The following is a 16599-nucleotide window of genomic DNA, read 5'->3' on the forward strand; positions in this document are numbered from 1 at the left end:
AAATCCTCTCACACCCACCCTAAAAGGGAAGCTCGAGTAGAAAGCGAAGATCTTTTTAACTGACTCAGTTACATAGCCACCGTCTGCCTATGTACCCACCTACAAACCCATTCCAGCTGTGCCCCAGTCAGGATCAGTGCTCCTTTATGCAAGGCACTGTATGAACACAAGATGATCCACCCCTTTTGATTTAAGCCAATGTCCCTTTAATCCTTACTGCAGCTTCACTCTGGACTGAGTATTTAATCTATAAATTAGGTCTATCAATACACCCAGATCTCTCTCTCTACTCTTAACTAATTCCGTGGCATTTAACGATAGGTTTCTTGGGTGTTATTTCCACCCAAGTGCACCAGTGTATGTTTAGGCACACGGCATTTCAATTTGTAGCTCCATCCCCCCATTTTATTATCGTCAGTAAATGAAACAACTTTACACGTTCTAGCCTTATCTCAGTCATTAATACAATACTAGAGCATACTGATTAAAATAAAAACCACTCTTCAAACGTCCATGAAATACACACACTAATTCCAACCCTCTTTTGCATTAGTTCTTTAGTCTCCTGAAATAATCTCTCTAGCTGTATTTGGGGTATTTAAGGTTTCATGTGAAATTTTGTCTAGGAACTTTCTGAAAAGTCCAGAGATACTTAGTTCATATAGTCCAGTATCCTGTCTTCAACACTGAACAGCAAACAGATTCTTCCCAAAAACGAGCAAGAACCCTACAGTAGGGAAATGTGAAATAATCTATGCCCCACACTCACCCCTTGAAGGACTCACCCTAATCCCTAGTAGTTAAGGGACTTTCTTAAACCCTGAAGCATGAGGTTTTTATTCCTCCAAAACTCCTTGTTTGTATTAACTGTTATAATGCTGAATACTCCTGTTACACATATAAACCCCAACCACCATGAATTTTACTTTAGACCCACATTTCATTTTGCAAACTAATCACATTGGGACAACAGTTGCTGTTTTCCAGCTCCCGGGTACTTCTGCAGTATCAAAGTCGCCCTAAAAATAATGGTTAACGATTTGACTATATGAGCCCTAATCTAGTCTTGTTCACATATGGTACTTGATGTTTTACTGACCTTCATCTTTGCCAGATACTTGCTCAATAATTTCAGGCTCCTATTTTTAGTCATTACTACACAGGCACATGCATCAGGAGCGGGCTGTTAATACTCTCCTCAAATACAAAGTTATTGTCCCTTAGTAGCAAAGCATTCCTGTCACTGTATAAAGGGGCAGTGCTGCAGGGAGGGTGGGGGGAGCCTGTGGGGGTCATAGGCACCCCAAAATTTGCCTGAGCCACCCCTCCCCAGAACTGGGCACGCAGCTCCCACTGTGACAGTCGCCCCTTCTTTGGGAACCTGATCCATGACTGGTGGGGTGCTTGGGGAGCTCACCCACTGCCATGCCCAAGGTGGCCATGCCCAAGGGGGTCTCTGCTGAGCTGGAGAGGGGGGACTGGGAGCCTATCTGTGCTGGTGGCTCTGGCTCAGGAGTGGGAGCTGCAGCTGTTGCTATACTGGACAAGTGCTCAGGCTCTTAAGTGCTCAGGCTAAAGGGACAGCACGCAACACACACCCTCTCACATACGCACACACAGTTGTCCCGTCTCCCCCTCCCCCAACCTCCATTTGGCAGTGCTTTATTTATTTTGTGCTTTTTTTGTGTTAATTGCCAGTTCATTTAGTTAAAAGCCAAACTGCTTTTGTTACTTGAACAAAGACTTTGGTTCACGGAGGTGAACAACAGTAACAGGAAGAGTGATCCCCTCCCCCAACAAAACAGCTTTACCTATGTTTTGAATTTTCAGAGTGTATGCATTTGATTGGCTTTTGGTCTGATGGAATGGAAATATGGGCTCTAGCGGCTAGGGAATAAAGGTGTACTTCAGTTTTGGTCGGTTGTTTATTTTGTTTTAAACAGTAGGGAGTGTGCATGTTGTTGTTGTTTCGGGGTCTTTTTGGTATGTGCAAATGGCTAATTTTAAAACAGAATGCAGTAAATTGTCCAATTTAACGTAATTAGCTATTAGTATTATTTAGCCAGTCATTTTTCCCCCCAGAAGTTTGCATTTGTTTATTGTTAATATTATTTATTTATTGATTGATTGACGTAGGCTTTTTCCTGTTTATTTCTGATCCTCTCATTTTCCTGTCCTCCATCGTAGTTAAGCACCCCATTGTTTACTTTAACAACCCTCGCTCGTTGTGCTCCACTGCGCCTGGTCATGTGAATACATACTTTACCTTCCCTCAGTTGCTTCTTATTAAAAAAAGAAAAGTGCAGGGTTTTTTTTTTCTTGCAGCTAGTTTAGAACAACTGGTCATTTATTCCCACTGGTTTGGACATCCAGGCTGGAACTCCACTGAGGATTACCAGTATACCAGGGATGAATTTTATAATTCACACAAGCTGCCTCTCCACCACCTCTTTAAATGCCAGTCAAGTTTCACCAACCGGGCTTTTTGCTAACACACACACCAGGTTATTTCACTTAATAAGGTTCTTCTCTTGTCATAAATGACCTTCAGATCTTTAAATGTATCCACTCTCAACCTAAGCCCCGCCAATGGAGAAAATGCTGCACCATCCTAGGTTGTCATCCCCATCTCCCAAACTATTCCCAATACTCATTTTACTTAAGTCATCTCCTTTGACAATATAAAAGTGTTATCCCACCAGATGTCCAGGTCACAGTGACAGCAAAGTGATGGACAAAATTAGCTATCGCACTTGTTGCTTGAATACTGTAAAGTAGCCACCCCCCCCACTGCACTGCTCTGCTCCCATTCCTTACGCTGACAGAGCCGAGGAAGAAGGGGCCAACACCAGACTGCATGAGCTGCTGACTATTTTCTTTTCCCCCCGTAGATTTCTGTCAGGCTCGGGGGCTAGCTTCTTTCAGATGAGATCATCTCCCGAAGAGCCCTCCTAACTATCTTCCTTTATGAAGTAGAGTTAGATTTGTCCTAGACTACCCCAATCAATCCTAGGAAGGTAATCCCCCCTGCCTATTAGAGAGAGTTAGAAGTTCCGATTTCTCTTACCCCGCTGCCTTGCTTGATCCAGTAACTCAGCCACCAGTTGCTGAACGCCATGCTGCCCACATTCAGCACAAAGAGTGCCATGATGATCAGGAATGCAACGGGGCCTCCAGCTGCCTGGATATAGGTGCCATAAACAGACCAGGGGACAGAGCCTTTGCCCTTCTCTTCCAACTGCATCAACTGGCCTACGAAATACAATGGGACAAAAAAAGGGTGAGGGGAGAAGAGTTGCTTCATAAGACTTTAAAAAGTTGTTTACTTCACATATAAGGGATTGTATCACCATAGACCCATAGGACGAACACTCACTGTACAGCAGTGGTCCCCAAACTCTGGGGTGTGCCCTCCTAGGGAGTGCAAAGGAATGTTCCACTCTGCCCCCAGCTGCGACTCTGCTCCAGCCCTGCCCCCCCAGCCACAGCTCCGCTTCCGGCCATGGACTCAGCCTCAGCTCCCGGCCCCAGCTTCTGGAGGGGCATGGACAGATTCCATTATGGGTAAGAGGGGCACAACAGAAAAAGTTTGGGGACCACTGCTGTACAGAGTAGTTCTGAGAGCCTAGTTGTTACTTTGCACACAGAACTCAAAGATTCAAGCAATAGAAGAAAGCCACAGAAGACATTTCAATGGCAGAGTCATGAACAGCCTGGAAAGTATGTGAGGGCTCAAACAACATGAGACTGGTGCCAAAATCAGCATCTTTTGATCCTCACCAGTTTATTGTTAACAAAAAAGACGCTGATGGGGAAGATCAGAGCTTTCCATTCTTTATGCCCAGATGCTGCTTCCTCCCCAGAATTAAGCATGCCAGTAGGTAAACACAAATGCCCCTCTTGCAACAGCAGGGAAGAGAAGTGTGGGAGGTACAGATGCTGATAGCTAAAGCCAGCAACATGTCACTTGCTGATTACAGCTGACTGTGCCAACTTATTTAAACTGGAATAGTGCTGAACAGACCATCTCATATTTCTAATGGATGGTCACTGGTCGTCCAATACACATGTACTATGTGCTATCGGCAAGACAAGGACCAAGATGTAGGGCAGCTTTCAGAACTTTTGAGCTTCAAAAAGTGAACATTTCAGGGTCACCAATGTATGCTATGATAAAAAAGTCAAATCTGATTCCACGGTTACCTTCCTCCTTCTTCACCACTTTCTCCTTCTTCACAGACCCGGCTTTGGCGCTTTTATCCTGGTTTTTTTTTAACGAACTGCTTGTGCTCTTCTTTACATTAATCTGTAGAAAACAAGCTACACTGAAACATACTAAAGCACTTGTTCTTAACCTATTTACCACTGTGGGCTGTGTTTGCAGCTCTCTCTGGGTTAAGTAGGGTGCATCCACACAGTACATATATTACCTATATGGCCTTGAGGATGTCACATGGGCCACAGCTGTGTCCTGACTGGGCCACAGGTTGAGAACTACAGTACGAGAGTCATCTATTTTTTCAGACAGATATTGTGTTCCAGTAGCTTAGTGTACATACCCAGACAGGACACTCACTGGAAAGAATGCTTGTCCACTATACATGATTTCACTAAGACTGACTGACAACCACAGACAGAGTAAGTTCTCCCCTCCTATTGTCCTGTGCTGTTATCTGTTTGTACTGTGGTAATGTCCAAAGGCCCCCCAATCAGGATGAGAGTCCCACTGTGCTAGGTGCTGCCCATGCACATGGGAGGATACAATCCCTCTTTCAAAGAGAGTCTACAGTCTAATCAAGACATCTTTCTCAGAAACCTCCCCAAGCTCCCTTCCAAGAAGGTACATAGGAGCTGATAGTCTCTTCCAGATACAGTGTTGCTCCCAAGACAGCCTAAGCAGTCATTACAGAGCAAAGTGAGAGCCTTACATCCCCAGACACTGAACGCACAACCTCTGAGAAGCACACACAGAGTTACTGTTCTAAACCTGGGTCATTCTCCCAAATAAGGAAGTTACAATCTGCGAACAGAATGTATATTTCAATTTTCAGGCTAACCCCACTGAAACCCTTATACGTCTTCAGGACCATCTTCCCAGGCTTTATGCTAAAAAGAGATCATTCACACTTGTCAAACCAGAGAGAATATCTATCTCCATTGAGCCCTTTCTTCCAATTCCATACGGACTACAAATCCACTGCCCATTCCATGCGCTCGTGCTTATGGAGAGGTAATGGAGGCCAGCCAAGTAAGCAGGTTGGAGAATCTCATATTAACCAGGATTGTTTTAATTTAAAAATGACAGCACCACACTCGTCACAGCACTGAGAAAGACCATGCGAGGTAACTGATTATATTCATTCCTCTGCCTCTTCCATCAGCACTACCAAGAAGAAAATCCAATCAAGCACCTCCTACCACTAAACCCATCTCCAACCACATCACAATTCCATCTCACCAGCATGTCTTGGGTCTGATGTCTGTAAGAGGCATGTATTCAATCCATGAATGACCGGCCTCTTGTCTCTTGATAAACACACCAGATTATTTTCCTAATCTAATTCAATTAAGATAAGGGCACTGATTTCTGTTAAACATTCAGAACAAAATTCTGAAAACTCTCTCCAATAAAAAGCAAGAACACTGCTACCTCCCAGGCATGGCTGTTGAGGAAAATACTGTGGGGAGAGGATGAGAAAGTGAAATGGCTGAAACTTTTAACACTGTAGAGACAAACTCAATCTCCCACTGAATGGTTCCTGCTTGAAGCCATTTCGGTAATTGCATTAAAGGGTGGCCAGCTGACTGAAGTGCAGCACACAAATCCCAGTTGCATTTATGGCAATTTCTCCTCAGCAGGCCCCAGTAAAAATTTTTTTTTGGCCAGTTTCAATCAGAAGATGACGACTCGTCTGGAGTTAAATTCCAGCATTTTGCTGAGTAGGACTTTTGGACAAGTAATGCTACTTCTGTTGTGTCTCAGTCATCTCACGTTAGAAAAATGGGTAAGAAGCCAGGAAGAAATATAAAACCAAGAGCTGGACTGAGCTGAGCTAACTTGGGAAGATACCATCTAAAAATGAGATGCCCATTGAAGAAAGGGATATGTATCCTCCTGTGAGCACGACAGCATAAACCAATACCTTTCCTCCATATTAGATCAACTAGTTCAGGGGCAGTACTGCATGAGAGAGGCACTCCAATAGAAAACAGCCTGCAGCAGATTCAAACTGCCAAATCATCATAGCAAGTCATTTTCCAAACTTCTTTCAAGTGACTAAGAACGTGGTTCATCTGAATTCTAAGTACAGGCATCGGTCAGAATATTTTAAAAAATGGAGTGGAGTACCTCAATATGTGGTGCCTCTCCCAGCTGCAGGCTATTAAAAATCATGGCATAGTCGCCATTTAAGTTCATCAGTCCCTCATGGCTTCCTCTTTCTGTGATACAGCCCTCTTTCATAACGATTACTTCATCACAGTCAACAAGATACTGGAGACAATGAGAGTGAGAACATGGCTTCATTATCTCAGATTGTCAGAAAAAACACACTTGAATTTTCTCAGTAAATAGCCTTCTGGACATGAAAGTCAGTACTCCTCCGCGCACACCTGATTGGTTAAGAACCCTGTACTGATTAGAGCACTGTGATTACTTCTACAGTACATATAAAACACAGCTTGCGTGATTTAACAATGACTTTCTGCAGAATGTTGAGGAGATGCATTCAGGCGGCTTTGAACACTAAAAATTAAGACATACCAGTTACAATGAGTTTTATCAGCAGAACAGGTGACAAGACCCCAGTCTCAGAGTACATTTATTTACAACACTAGGCTGGATTCACCGACTTCAAATCCCACATATTCTAAAATGATAAACAGGCTTTATGCACTTCAGTATTCAGGTTAGTAGAAAAACTGCTTTTGACCGGGTCATCCCTCTACCAGACCCATCTTCAGCCAAGCATTCCCATCTCCTGTTAGCCACCTACCAGACAGCCCTGGCATAGGCTATTTACATCACTGCCAATGCTCTGTGTACAACACACAAATGAATAAAACTTAGGGCACGTCTTCACTGGCAGCGTTTTAACGTGGCTTGTGTAGTCACGGCACAGCACTGGGAGGAAAAAACCACCTCCACGAGGGGAGCAGCTCCCAGGGGTGTACTGTCTACACCGGCACTTTACAGCGCTGAAATTTACTGTGCTTAGGCGGGTGTTTTTTCACACCCCTGAGCAACAAAGTTGCACCGCTGTAAAGTGCCAGTGTAGGCAAGCCCTTAAACTACACAGCCTGAGGGTGCCATGTTGTAACAGACCAGAGCATGGGAATCTACAGTAAGAGGCAAAAGTGACTAACCAAAAAGCATTCTATCTGAACACTTAGAAAAGATCCAAGCAAGGAAGCGTAAGGGATACTGTACCTGAAGCTGATGGGTGATGAACAGGACAGTTTTTGACTTCAGATGCTTCCTTATTGCACTGTTAAAAATATGGTTTCCTACATGTGCATCTAAGGCACTAAGAGGATCATCAAGGATGTAAATACTCTTGTCACTATACAGGGCTCGGGCAAGACTGATCCTCTGACGTTGGCCTCCACTCAGGTTAGCCCCTCGTTCACCAATCTGTATAATATATGCAAAGTTATTGAGTTTCTTTCTGCAACACTTAACACAAAGCCTGAGATCCCTGGTGTAACTAATACAGTTAATGGAGTAACAGCGAGAATTAGAATGGGCCACATTAAAATTTAGGCGACTTATTTATTGTAAAAGGAAACTTATAGTGAATACCCCTAATGCTAACATGCTTGAAACATTCCTATTAAACAGCCAGCAGATACTATGATTTTTATTAATTATTTTTAATCAAAGTTTTAAAAGGTCTCTCTAAGGAAACTAATTCCCAGTGCAATGAAAAATTCCCACATTACAGAGTTAAAAAGCCTGGAGTAATCAGTCTCCATACAGTCCAGAATCTACATGAAGAGGATTTTTCCTATCAGTTTATAAGCACACCATACTGATGCCCTCCCTACCCCACCACAGCATGTCAGGCTAACACTTCAATCCACCCATCCTACTCTCTGTGTTATCACAGCCAGGATTTTTACCTCCGTCAGGTCCCCATTAGGTAGGATGGCTAGGTCAGGTCTCAGACAGCAGCCATTCAGCACAGTGTTGTACCTAAAGAATATGGATAAGACAAGCAGTGAGCACTAGCACTTATGAGGGTACCCTGCTAATGGAGCATTATTTTTATTCCCACACAAACACCAGACAATCTTCTCGCTTTGAGCAATTAACTACTGATCTGCCTCATCAGTAAACTGCAGATAGAACTTTGGGACCAATTTCAGAACCACTACAAGAAGCACAGTGAAGAGAAGCCAAATTCACTTGAGAGGCTATGCCAGCACAGACTCTGGTAGAGATCCCTGGGGTGGAAAATTTGTATGTCGGGAGGGTCACATAAGAGACCCGTGCAGCAGGAACAGATGTTGCACTGGATAGGAGGAGGGCATGGCTAAGGAAGCCACAAAGTGCACCAAGCCAGTGCCTCATCACAGCAGCAGCTACCATCAGACCTCAGTGTTCTCAGGAGAGTTAAAGCTGCCATCCTAGAGAGGATGGGTGCAGAAACACCAACTACCATCTGCCAGATGGAACTTCCCTTCTGGTGCAGGTGACTTAGGCAGGGAGGGGTAAGTCTATCTGGCATCAGCTTTCCTGATGCTGGCCCAAGAATCCCTAAGCTTTCAGGCTCATGAAAGTTTCTATTTGACAAACCTTTCTTCATCAAACTCCTTTCCAAAAAGGATGTTGTCTCTAAGCGTAGCATTGAGAATCCAGGCCTGCTGGGCTACATAGGCAAAATTTCCATTCACTGCAATGCTACCCTCCAGCAGGGTCATCTAGAAGACAAGACAGAAGGTCTTGAAATTATGCTATTTCAAGGGTTTGTGTGTAATCCCCCTATATAAAACAAGACAGACCCCACTGGAAATCTCCATAGGAAGCAGAACCAGCATACAATGTAACTCAAAGATCCAGTGTGTGTATGTGTTTGTCTTTTTGAAGGTCCCACACAAATACCGTGTGTTTATTCTGAACTTCTCAAAAGCTTGAATTTCAAATACTGGGCATACATGGATAGATTGTCACAAGAGCTCAGGCCCTAGATAGGCACCTAAATGAAGTAGCTAGATCTTCAGAACTGCTTAACACGAACAATTCCCAAGGAAAGCAGAAGAAGCTGCTGGATACAGAGCCCTTATGAAAATCTGTTCCACAGTCCAGAAAGCATTCATCTAATGGATTATAGCAATTTTAAGACTGTTTGTAACCTAAATGTGATCTATTTGATCAGTGTATGATCTAAATTATAGGTCAGATTAATCATCATATGGAGTGAGACCAATTAAACAAATGCAGTTGCTGGCAGAGAAGAGAAAAAAGGGAGAAACCATAAAAATATAAATTCTCACCTGTCCTAAAATGGCTGAAATAAGTGAAGTTTTTCCACTCCCCACACTGCCACAAATCCCAACAAGTTTTCCCTAAAACAGAAAAAAATGTAAGTTATGGTAACACATTAATCAATCCCCCTAGACTATCTGCAGTATCTCAAACAGAGAAAGGGGATTTAACACTAAAGCTAATGGAAATGGGGTATATCAAATGGGAGAAAGAATGAGACATTGACCAAGTCTAGCCTAAGAAAACAATTGGTGAATATTTTCCATCAGCAACTAAAACTGAGAGTGAACAGGATAGGTGAAAGGCAGATTCACTAACCCGCTGAGCCACTAAGCTTTCCTCTGTGTAAAGACAGGTGACCAATTCCTTTCCATACAGCTCTGATGCAACCAAACTTTAAATGCTGAATTCACCTCTGGGCACCACAATACCAGAAAGATATTGCCTGACTGGACAGAGCACTGAAGAGCTACCTGAACCAAAGGGAGTCTTGCCATTAACTTCAATTGGCTTTGGATCAGTCCCAAAATGACCAAAGGAGTGAAGGGACTGACTTATGAGGAAAGATTAACTTTGCACAGTTTGTCTAGGAGACAGCTAAGGGGGAGGAGAGGAAAGGTAACAGCCCAAGACATGTTAAGGGTTTAACACTAAAGAGTGAAGATAGCCTAAATCTCTCTCATTTCCATTATTCCTGATTATATCCTTACGTATTGCACCGAACAGCTATCAGATAGATACCTTCCTGATTGTGAGATGGATCTGGTTTAGGAACAGCCTCTCTGGGAAGAGCTAGAAGCATATCACTTGGAACTTTTACCAACAGACTGGACAACACATTTGGAAATAGGGCAATAGGGAGCAATCTTGCCTTGGCTCCCAATTAGACAGAAGGGATGGGATCCGAGAAGTCTTTTCCATCTCTAATCACAATCTCTAAGCTTCTAGTAGTCTATGAGTCCTAGTCAACAGTTTAACAATAGTGTTGAATGGTACTTAACAGAGAAAGTCCTACTGACACCACATTAAATGCCCAATGAATTTATCAGAATTACTCTGATTACGAAAGAACCAAAAAAATTAAGCATCTGTTAAAAAAAAGTTGTCAGCTGCTGGTACCGGATAAGAACACTGCTGGGCTCTTGTACATAAGTTTTTCCTGCTTTTACAACAATGTAGCTTTATACTATCAAACACGAATTTAGTCTTCTTTCAAGGTTCCTGAAAACTCCTATGACTATGTGGTCACACTGTTTAAGTCACAGGGTTTAAAATACACCACCATCTGACTATACAAAAGATTTTCTGAGTTTTTCCAACAAGTAACTTGGTAGTCGGACGTACAAAAACATTTTTATTAAATATGCTCTGGATTAAGCTTGATGTTTTTGTTCAACATTTTATCGTATTTTTATCCACCTAAACTCCAGGTGCTTGTAGCACCTATAAGTCCCTCTGGATCCTTCTAAAGAAGTACTGAGGACTAAACATTCTTCAGTGAAACACCTCTGCTATGCTAAACCACAGCAATGTCGATCATTCCAAATGCACCTGCACAAGGTCCTCAGTTTAACTGAATATCTGCAAAGTTACAAACAGCTGTAGAAATAAGTCCTGTGCTGAAAACCCTTGCTGCAATGTTAAGATCTCTGCATACTTAATAGCTTGCTCATGATAGATACCATACTGAAAACAAACAAAACCTTCACTGAGCCCATGGCAGGGGTGATAGAGCCCAGAGTTCTGCAACTAATGGTACCAGTTTGCAATGATCCAGGTGGATAAAAGTGGCACAGCTGCTTGGATCAAGATGGGACATTACATACTGGTATTTACAGTTGTCATGGGCTGCACATGCATATTAGAGAGAGATGGCAGCAGTGATCTGCTCCATTTAATACGAATTAAGACAGCCTTTTCCACAGGAATGCCAGGTCAGGAGGGTTCTTGGGATATGCTATAGTTTTTTCTCCTCACCTTTTCAATCTCCAGGTCGATATTGTAGAGAGTCCTCTGAAGCCGAAAGTTAACTAGATGGATGTTTTTGTTTTCTTCCTCAGGGCTTGGATGGTCATCACTGTCCACTAGAAGATGGCCCTTCTGCTCAGCAAGCACCGCTTGCGGTCCCTCATGCTGTAGCTTCATTTTCTCCTTCTTGCCCTTGGTGACCTTCTTGTCTCTTTTCATTTTAGGGGTCAGCTTTGGTGAGCTCTGGACACTGGCGTGGGAGAACTCCCAAGCCAAGGTAGCATTTTTCACCTCTATCGCGATGTGAGGACTGGCTGGTTTTTTCTTTATCATATGAACCTCTTCCATTAGAAACAAACTCTGATAGAAGTTGTGAGAGAGGTGTAAAGATGAGACACCTGGTCAAGACTGGGGACAAGCCTATGGCACACTCATGCAGCAAAACACATCAGGCTGTACAGTAGGAGGAAGCTGAAGAGCAAAAGGTAGCTCATTAGTGTAAATTAACTCCAGGCCTGCTAAGGGGCCTGAGCATTCCTGAATGAGGTGGAAGCTCTTAGATACTGGAAGACTTTCACAGAATTATTATATTTTGGACACGGATATGTATGCTGTAGGGTGGAGTGGGAGGGAAGGTTAGCACTTTTAAAGATGTTTGCAGTTGCTTGCCTTATATTTCCAAATATAAGGCATAATAGCAGAGGGCATGAGAATGAAGGAAAGGTGCTCACATGCCTAGCACAACAACTCCTTACAGACTTTTCCCATAACTAGAAGGGATGGGATGGCTTGTTGCACCCACATGCAGAAGAGGTATAATTTCTGCTGGAAAAAGCCACCTGAGACAAAGTTAGCTCATTTGTGAAGTCTTGGGAATGTGCAGCAGTAACAACTAACACAGTAAGTCCACTGTATAGTTTTCCACCACATCCATCTCTCCTTAAGACCACAGTTACAGATTCTGCAGAGGTTTTCCCACAGTTCAGTTACCAAATCCATACGATAAAACAGCTTTCAATTAGACAACCTGCATTTTGAACTGAACAGGCACTTTTTCAACTAGGAGCATTTTAAACTGCCAACAAGAATCACTCTAGTGCTCGTGAGTCATCCCTCTAAATCATGCACCTGCAAGAAAGCGTCAGACACAGGAGAGAGCCAAGCAGTCAGCTACGTTTCTATTTGTAGTATTACCGACCACCACAGCCAGCCCATTACCCTCTGCACAGGTGACAGTAGGAGCCTCAAAGAACTTGAGGGATATTACCTCACACCTTCCCCTCGTCACAAAGACACTGCCTTCAGTGTTTTTGAATTTAAAAGAAGTCTGATTTTAGGGCGATTCAAAATTAGGATCAAATGAAGAAGGTGCCTCATGAGCCTTTGGATTTCCCAGGTATTCCACTGTAGATTGCGCTGTCTGATTGTACTTAGGCACAGGCTTCTTTCATGCCATTGATTACATGAAGTCCATCTAACTGACATTACCTGTATGCAGACTTCAGGATACACAGTCATGTTTGGAAACATCAGTGAGATGTTAAAAGCCTAGAACTATCTAAGAGATAAAACAGATCACTGGCTTGTCCAGGGAGTTTGTACTGGGAGAGCACAAACACAAGTGTGCTCTCAGGGATTGAGAGGTGAGAGAAGAGTGTTTCTGTGATCTGAACTGCAAGTTTACTGCCTTAGATTTAGTTTAGACAGACTGCAATGTTACATTTTATTCCCAAAATTCTTCATGCCACATGAATATACATCTATCTAAGCAACAACCACCTTGGGTTAGGCATTTTCTTTCTGGCAGTTAGAGTTAAAGCAAGAGTAGAGAGTCTGAGGCTGTGTCACTGACAACTACATGTACTTCGTATGTGAGGAAACTGAAAGTCACTGCTCTCTCCTGTTCTGTTCCCCTCCACACACATTTCTAGCATCCATTACATTTTCTGCTCTGCAGCTGCAAACCTCCACTAACATAGGTTTAGAACAACCACCTAAGCAAATTGGACATGTATTGGTGGTACCATATGGCTGAAAAAACAGTGCAATTTTGGGCTACATATATCATGGGACAGGAGGGCGATAGGGCCACCAATAACTGCCAGAGGTTAGGATGAAACATTCCTTTATTCTCCATTATGGACTTTCTTGCACTTTTCTCTGAAGCACTTGCTATACTGGCTATTGCTGGTGACAGGATAGCTGATAGGACAGACCATTGGCCTGATTAATACTGGATATTAGAGAAGGTCTATTATATACACATAGGTTAGGAATTCTCCCATTTCTCTGCCATCTAAATTTATGTTAATGTACAGATGGATCAAAATCAGCATTCCAGATCAGGACACCTGAACTTCAGGTATACAGGTCCAGATATTCTAGCTTGGGCCCAATCTCTGGTGGTCAAGGAGCAGAGAAAGAAGTGATCAAAAGGACCTTAAATAATTTAAAAATCAAGAAATTAAAATTCAAAAATGATCATAGTGACAAAGACTCATATGCTCACTAAAGACTTACACCTTGGACACAGATTACTCTTCAGATGCTTTAATGGAACAGGTTTCAGAGTAGCAGCCATGTTAGTCTGTATTTGCAAAAAGAAAAGGAGTACTTGTGGCACCTTAGAGACTAACAAATTTATTTGAGGATAAGGATGCATCCGATGAAGTGAGCTGTAGCTCACGAAAGCTTATGCTCAAATAAACTGGTTAGTCTCTAAGGTGCCACAAGTCCTCCTTTTCTTTCAATGGAACAGAATACCACAAACCTTTTTTGGTTACAAATAAAAAAATGTATTCCCAGTTCTTGGAAAGTTAGTCTGCAGAAGTACAAATGTAACACATGCTGGGTTTCACTGAGGAAATATACCATTGAGTTCTAGCTACAGTGAATTCTCCTCTATGAGACTGCTCTTAAAAGACAGTATAGGAACTGCTGTACTAGATAAGATGTGTGGTCCCCACCTAGTCCAGTATCCTGTCTCCAATAGTGTCTAGCACCGGTGCTTCACAGGAAGGTGCAAGAAATCCTGCAGTCATCAGATGTGAGACAGCCTGCTCCTCAGGAAGGTGTCATCTTAACCCCTAATAGTTTGCGATTGGCTTAAGCCCCGAGTATGAGGTTTTATACCCTTTCTGCAGGGAGTAAGAGCTGCACATATAACCAGAGAACAACCTCTGGCCTGCTCCAAAATATCCTTGGCATTAAAATGATTCCTTAGCATAGTCAACTGCATTCATGTATTGTAAGAGATGCTCCACACGTAAGGATAAAATTATATGGCCAAAAGACCACTCACCTTGTATCTGTCAACAGACACAGATGCCTCAGATAGAGACTTCACGGAGAAAGGGGTTACTTTCAGAGCAAACGTCATGGAATTGAAGACTGTGACCACTGTGAAAGCCTAAACACAGGACAGACAAAACAAAACAAAAAGCTTTTGGCGGCAGTATCCATTAACAATTCCAAACCACCAAGGATTAAGTTCCATCAACAGCAGCAACTCAAGACCATTCCACTTGAGAAGGAAAGGTCTGCAATTCCAGACGAGCCATTTAAATATAACATACTCTAACCTACATACAGGAAAAGGCAGGGTCCTCCCCATCAGAGAGTTTTAGAATAAACTAAACGGGGAGATATAGCCCAAGTGTTTGTAGTTCCATTGGAAATGACATAAACAGAAGACCTACAGGGTGCTGCAGGTTACGGCTTTAGCCTCTCACTTCTAGAAACCTGGGTTCAAATTCTACCTTAGGTCACAAGGGAAGATAAACTGGTCTCCTACATCCAGCTGCACAACTTCAGCAAAAACCTCTAGTGTCCCAGTCTCTTTTTTGCAGAAGCCTGTTTCTGCCAAGAGAACACAGGTGCAGATCATGCCCACAAACGAGGATACTTGGTCTTCTTCCCAGATGAAAATTTGGCCCTGAGCCCCTGCTCTTGGGAGGCCAGGACTTAATAGCATTGGCCAACCTGTGCACAGGAAGATTGCGTAACTCCTGCCTCTACTTTGTGCCATCAAATACTCACTTCTGTGAGCCAAGCCACAAAATAAAGAAGACTCTCACAGATCTGGGGTATTTTGAACTGCACCCACTTAGGATTACAACAGTTTAACCAAGAAAGGCTACTGCAGGAGTGATATTATAAAGCAACATTCTGTGATGAGCCAGTCAATTACCTGAGCTGCTGTGAGATCATAGCCAAGGATCATATGGACAGAGAACGTCACGACACTGGCAATAACCACAACAATTGGAGCCACTCCCACAGTGATGCTCTGGAAGTAACCTGCACGCTCTAAGATTTTACGTTCTTCCTCTCGGATTTCTAGAAATACAAAAACCACCACCACATCTGAGGTGCAATTCAGACAGATACAAATGCAGCAGGCACAACTAATGCATTGGGAACACTAGGAGTAAGAGAGAATTACCCTCTTCTGCTTTAGCATTTCTCATGTTCTAGAAAGAGCTACCTTTACAGGAGGGTAGAAAAATAAGCGTACGTGTAACTCAGTGAGGCTGGCATCCTGATCACTCTTATTACATTTAAAAACTGACCAATTTGTACTAGGTCAGTCAAGATTAGTACTCATAGTAGAAGCCACTCCAATGTTAATAAAGGTCTTTAAGCCCAAAAGTTAGAGGGAAGCATTGTGCTAAAAGGTGAGACTTTGGATCAGAGATTGCCATGCCAGCCCATTGTAAAGAAGAATAGCAGGACGTCCGAGGGATGGATGATCTAGCACACCACACATGCAAGAGCATCTACTGAAGTGAACTAGGAGGATCCAGCAGGATGTGGCTGGGTGGCGTGTTTTTTAAAGGGAGATGCGTTTACAGAGTGTCTGTACTCACTTTGAACATTCTGAGAGAATGCTTTGACCCAGGCATACATTTTAATGAATTTAATGTAGTTAAGAACTTCATTCATCTTCTGCACACGCTCATCGGTCGCCGACACACATTTCCTTCTGAAATAAGCTGTGAGCCGTGATACAAACATCTGAAACAAGAAGAGGCACCATACATCTTAGCAGCAACTCAGAAATGGCAAATGCATCCAATTCCACTAACTATAGAAGAAAGCAAGTAGTTTGATAAAGGGACATCAACGACAGGACAACTGGATAC

The 16599-nt window shown here is 42.9% G+C and overlaps 1 protein-coding gene across 7 annotated transcripts in view; it reads right to left on the reverse strand.

The window, feature by feature from the left end:
• The window catches only part of ABCC5 (ATP binding cassette subfamily C member 5), a 73523-nt gene that overhangs the window by 16341 nt on the left and 40583 nt on the right, over nucleotides 1-16599 (reverse strand). For all 7 annotated transcript variants that reach the window (XM_048865087.2, XM_048865088.2, XM_048865092.2 and 4 more), the window contains 11 exons: nucleotides 16324-16471; nucleotides 15645-15793; nucleotides 14757-14864; nucleotides 11465-11815; nucleotides 9496-9567; nucleotides 8798-8922; nucleotides 8122-8194; nucleotides 7430-7633; nucleotides 6350-6493; nucleotides 4204-4306; nucleotides 3068-3252 (listed from right to left, as the gene is read on the reverse strand). In XM_048865087.2, the coding sequence (XP_048721044.2) occupies nucleotides 3068-3252; nucleotides 4204-4306; nucleotides 6350-6493; nucleotides 7430-7633; nucleotides 8122-8194; nucleotides 8798-8922; nucleotides 9496-9567; nucleotides 11465-11815; nucleotides 14757-14864; nucleotides 15645-15793; nucleotides 16324-16471 (1662 nt within the window). The remainder of the gene's footprint in view (nucleotides 1-3067; nucleotides 3253-4203; nucleotides 4307-6349; nucleotides 6494-7429; nucleotides 7634-8121; nucleotides 8195-8797; nucleotides 8923-9495; nucleotides 9568-11464; nucleotides 11816-14756; nucleotides 14865-15644; nucleotides 15794-16323; nucleotides 16472-16599) is intronic.

The sequence above is a fragment of the Caretta caretta genome, chromosome 9, assembly GCF_965140235.1.
Source record: "Caretta caretta isolate rCarCar2 chromosome 9, rCarCar1.hap1, whole genome shotgun sequence".
Taxonomy (NCBI): domain Eukaryota; kingdom Metazoa; phylum Chordata; order Testudines; family Cheloniidae; genus Caretta; species Caretta caretta.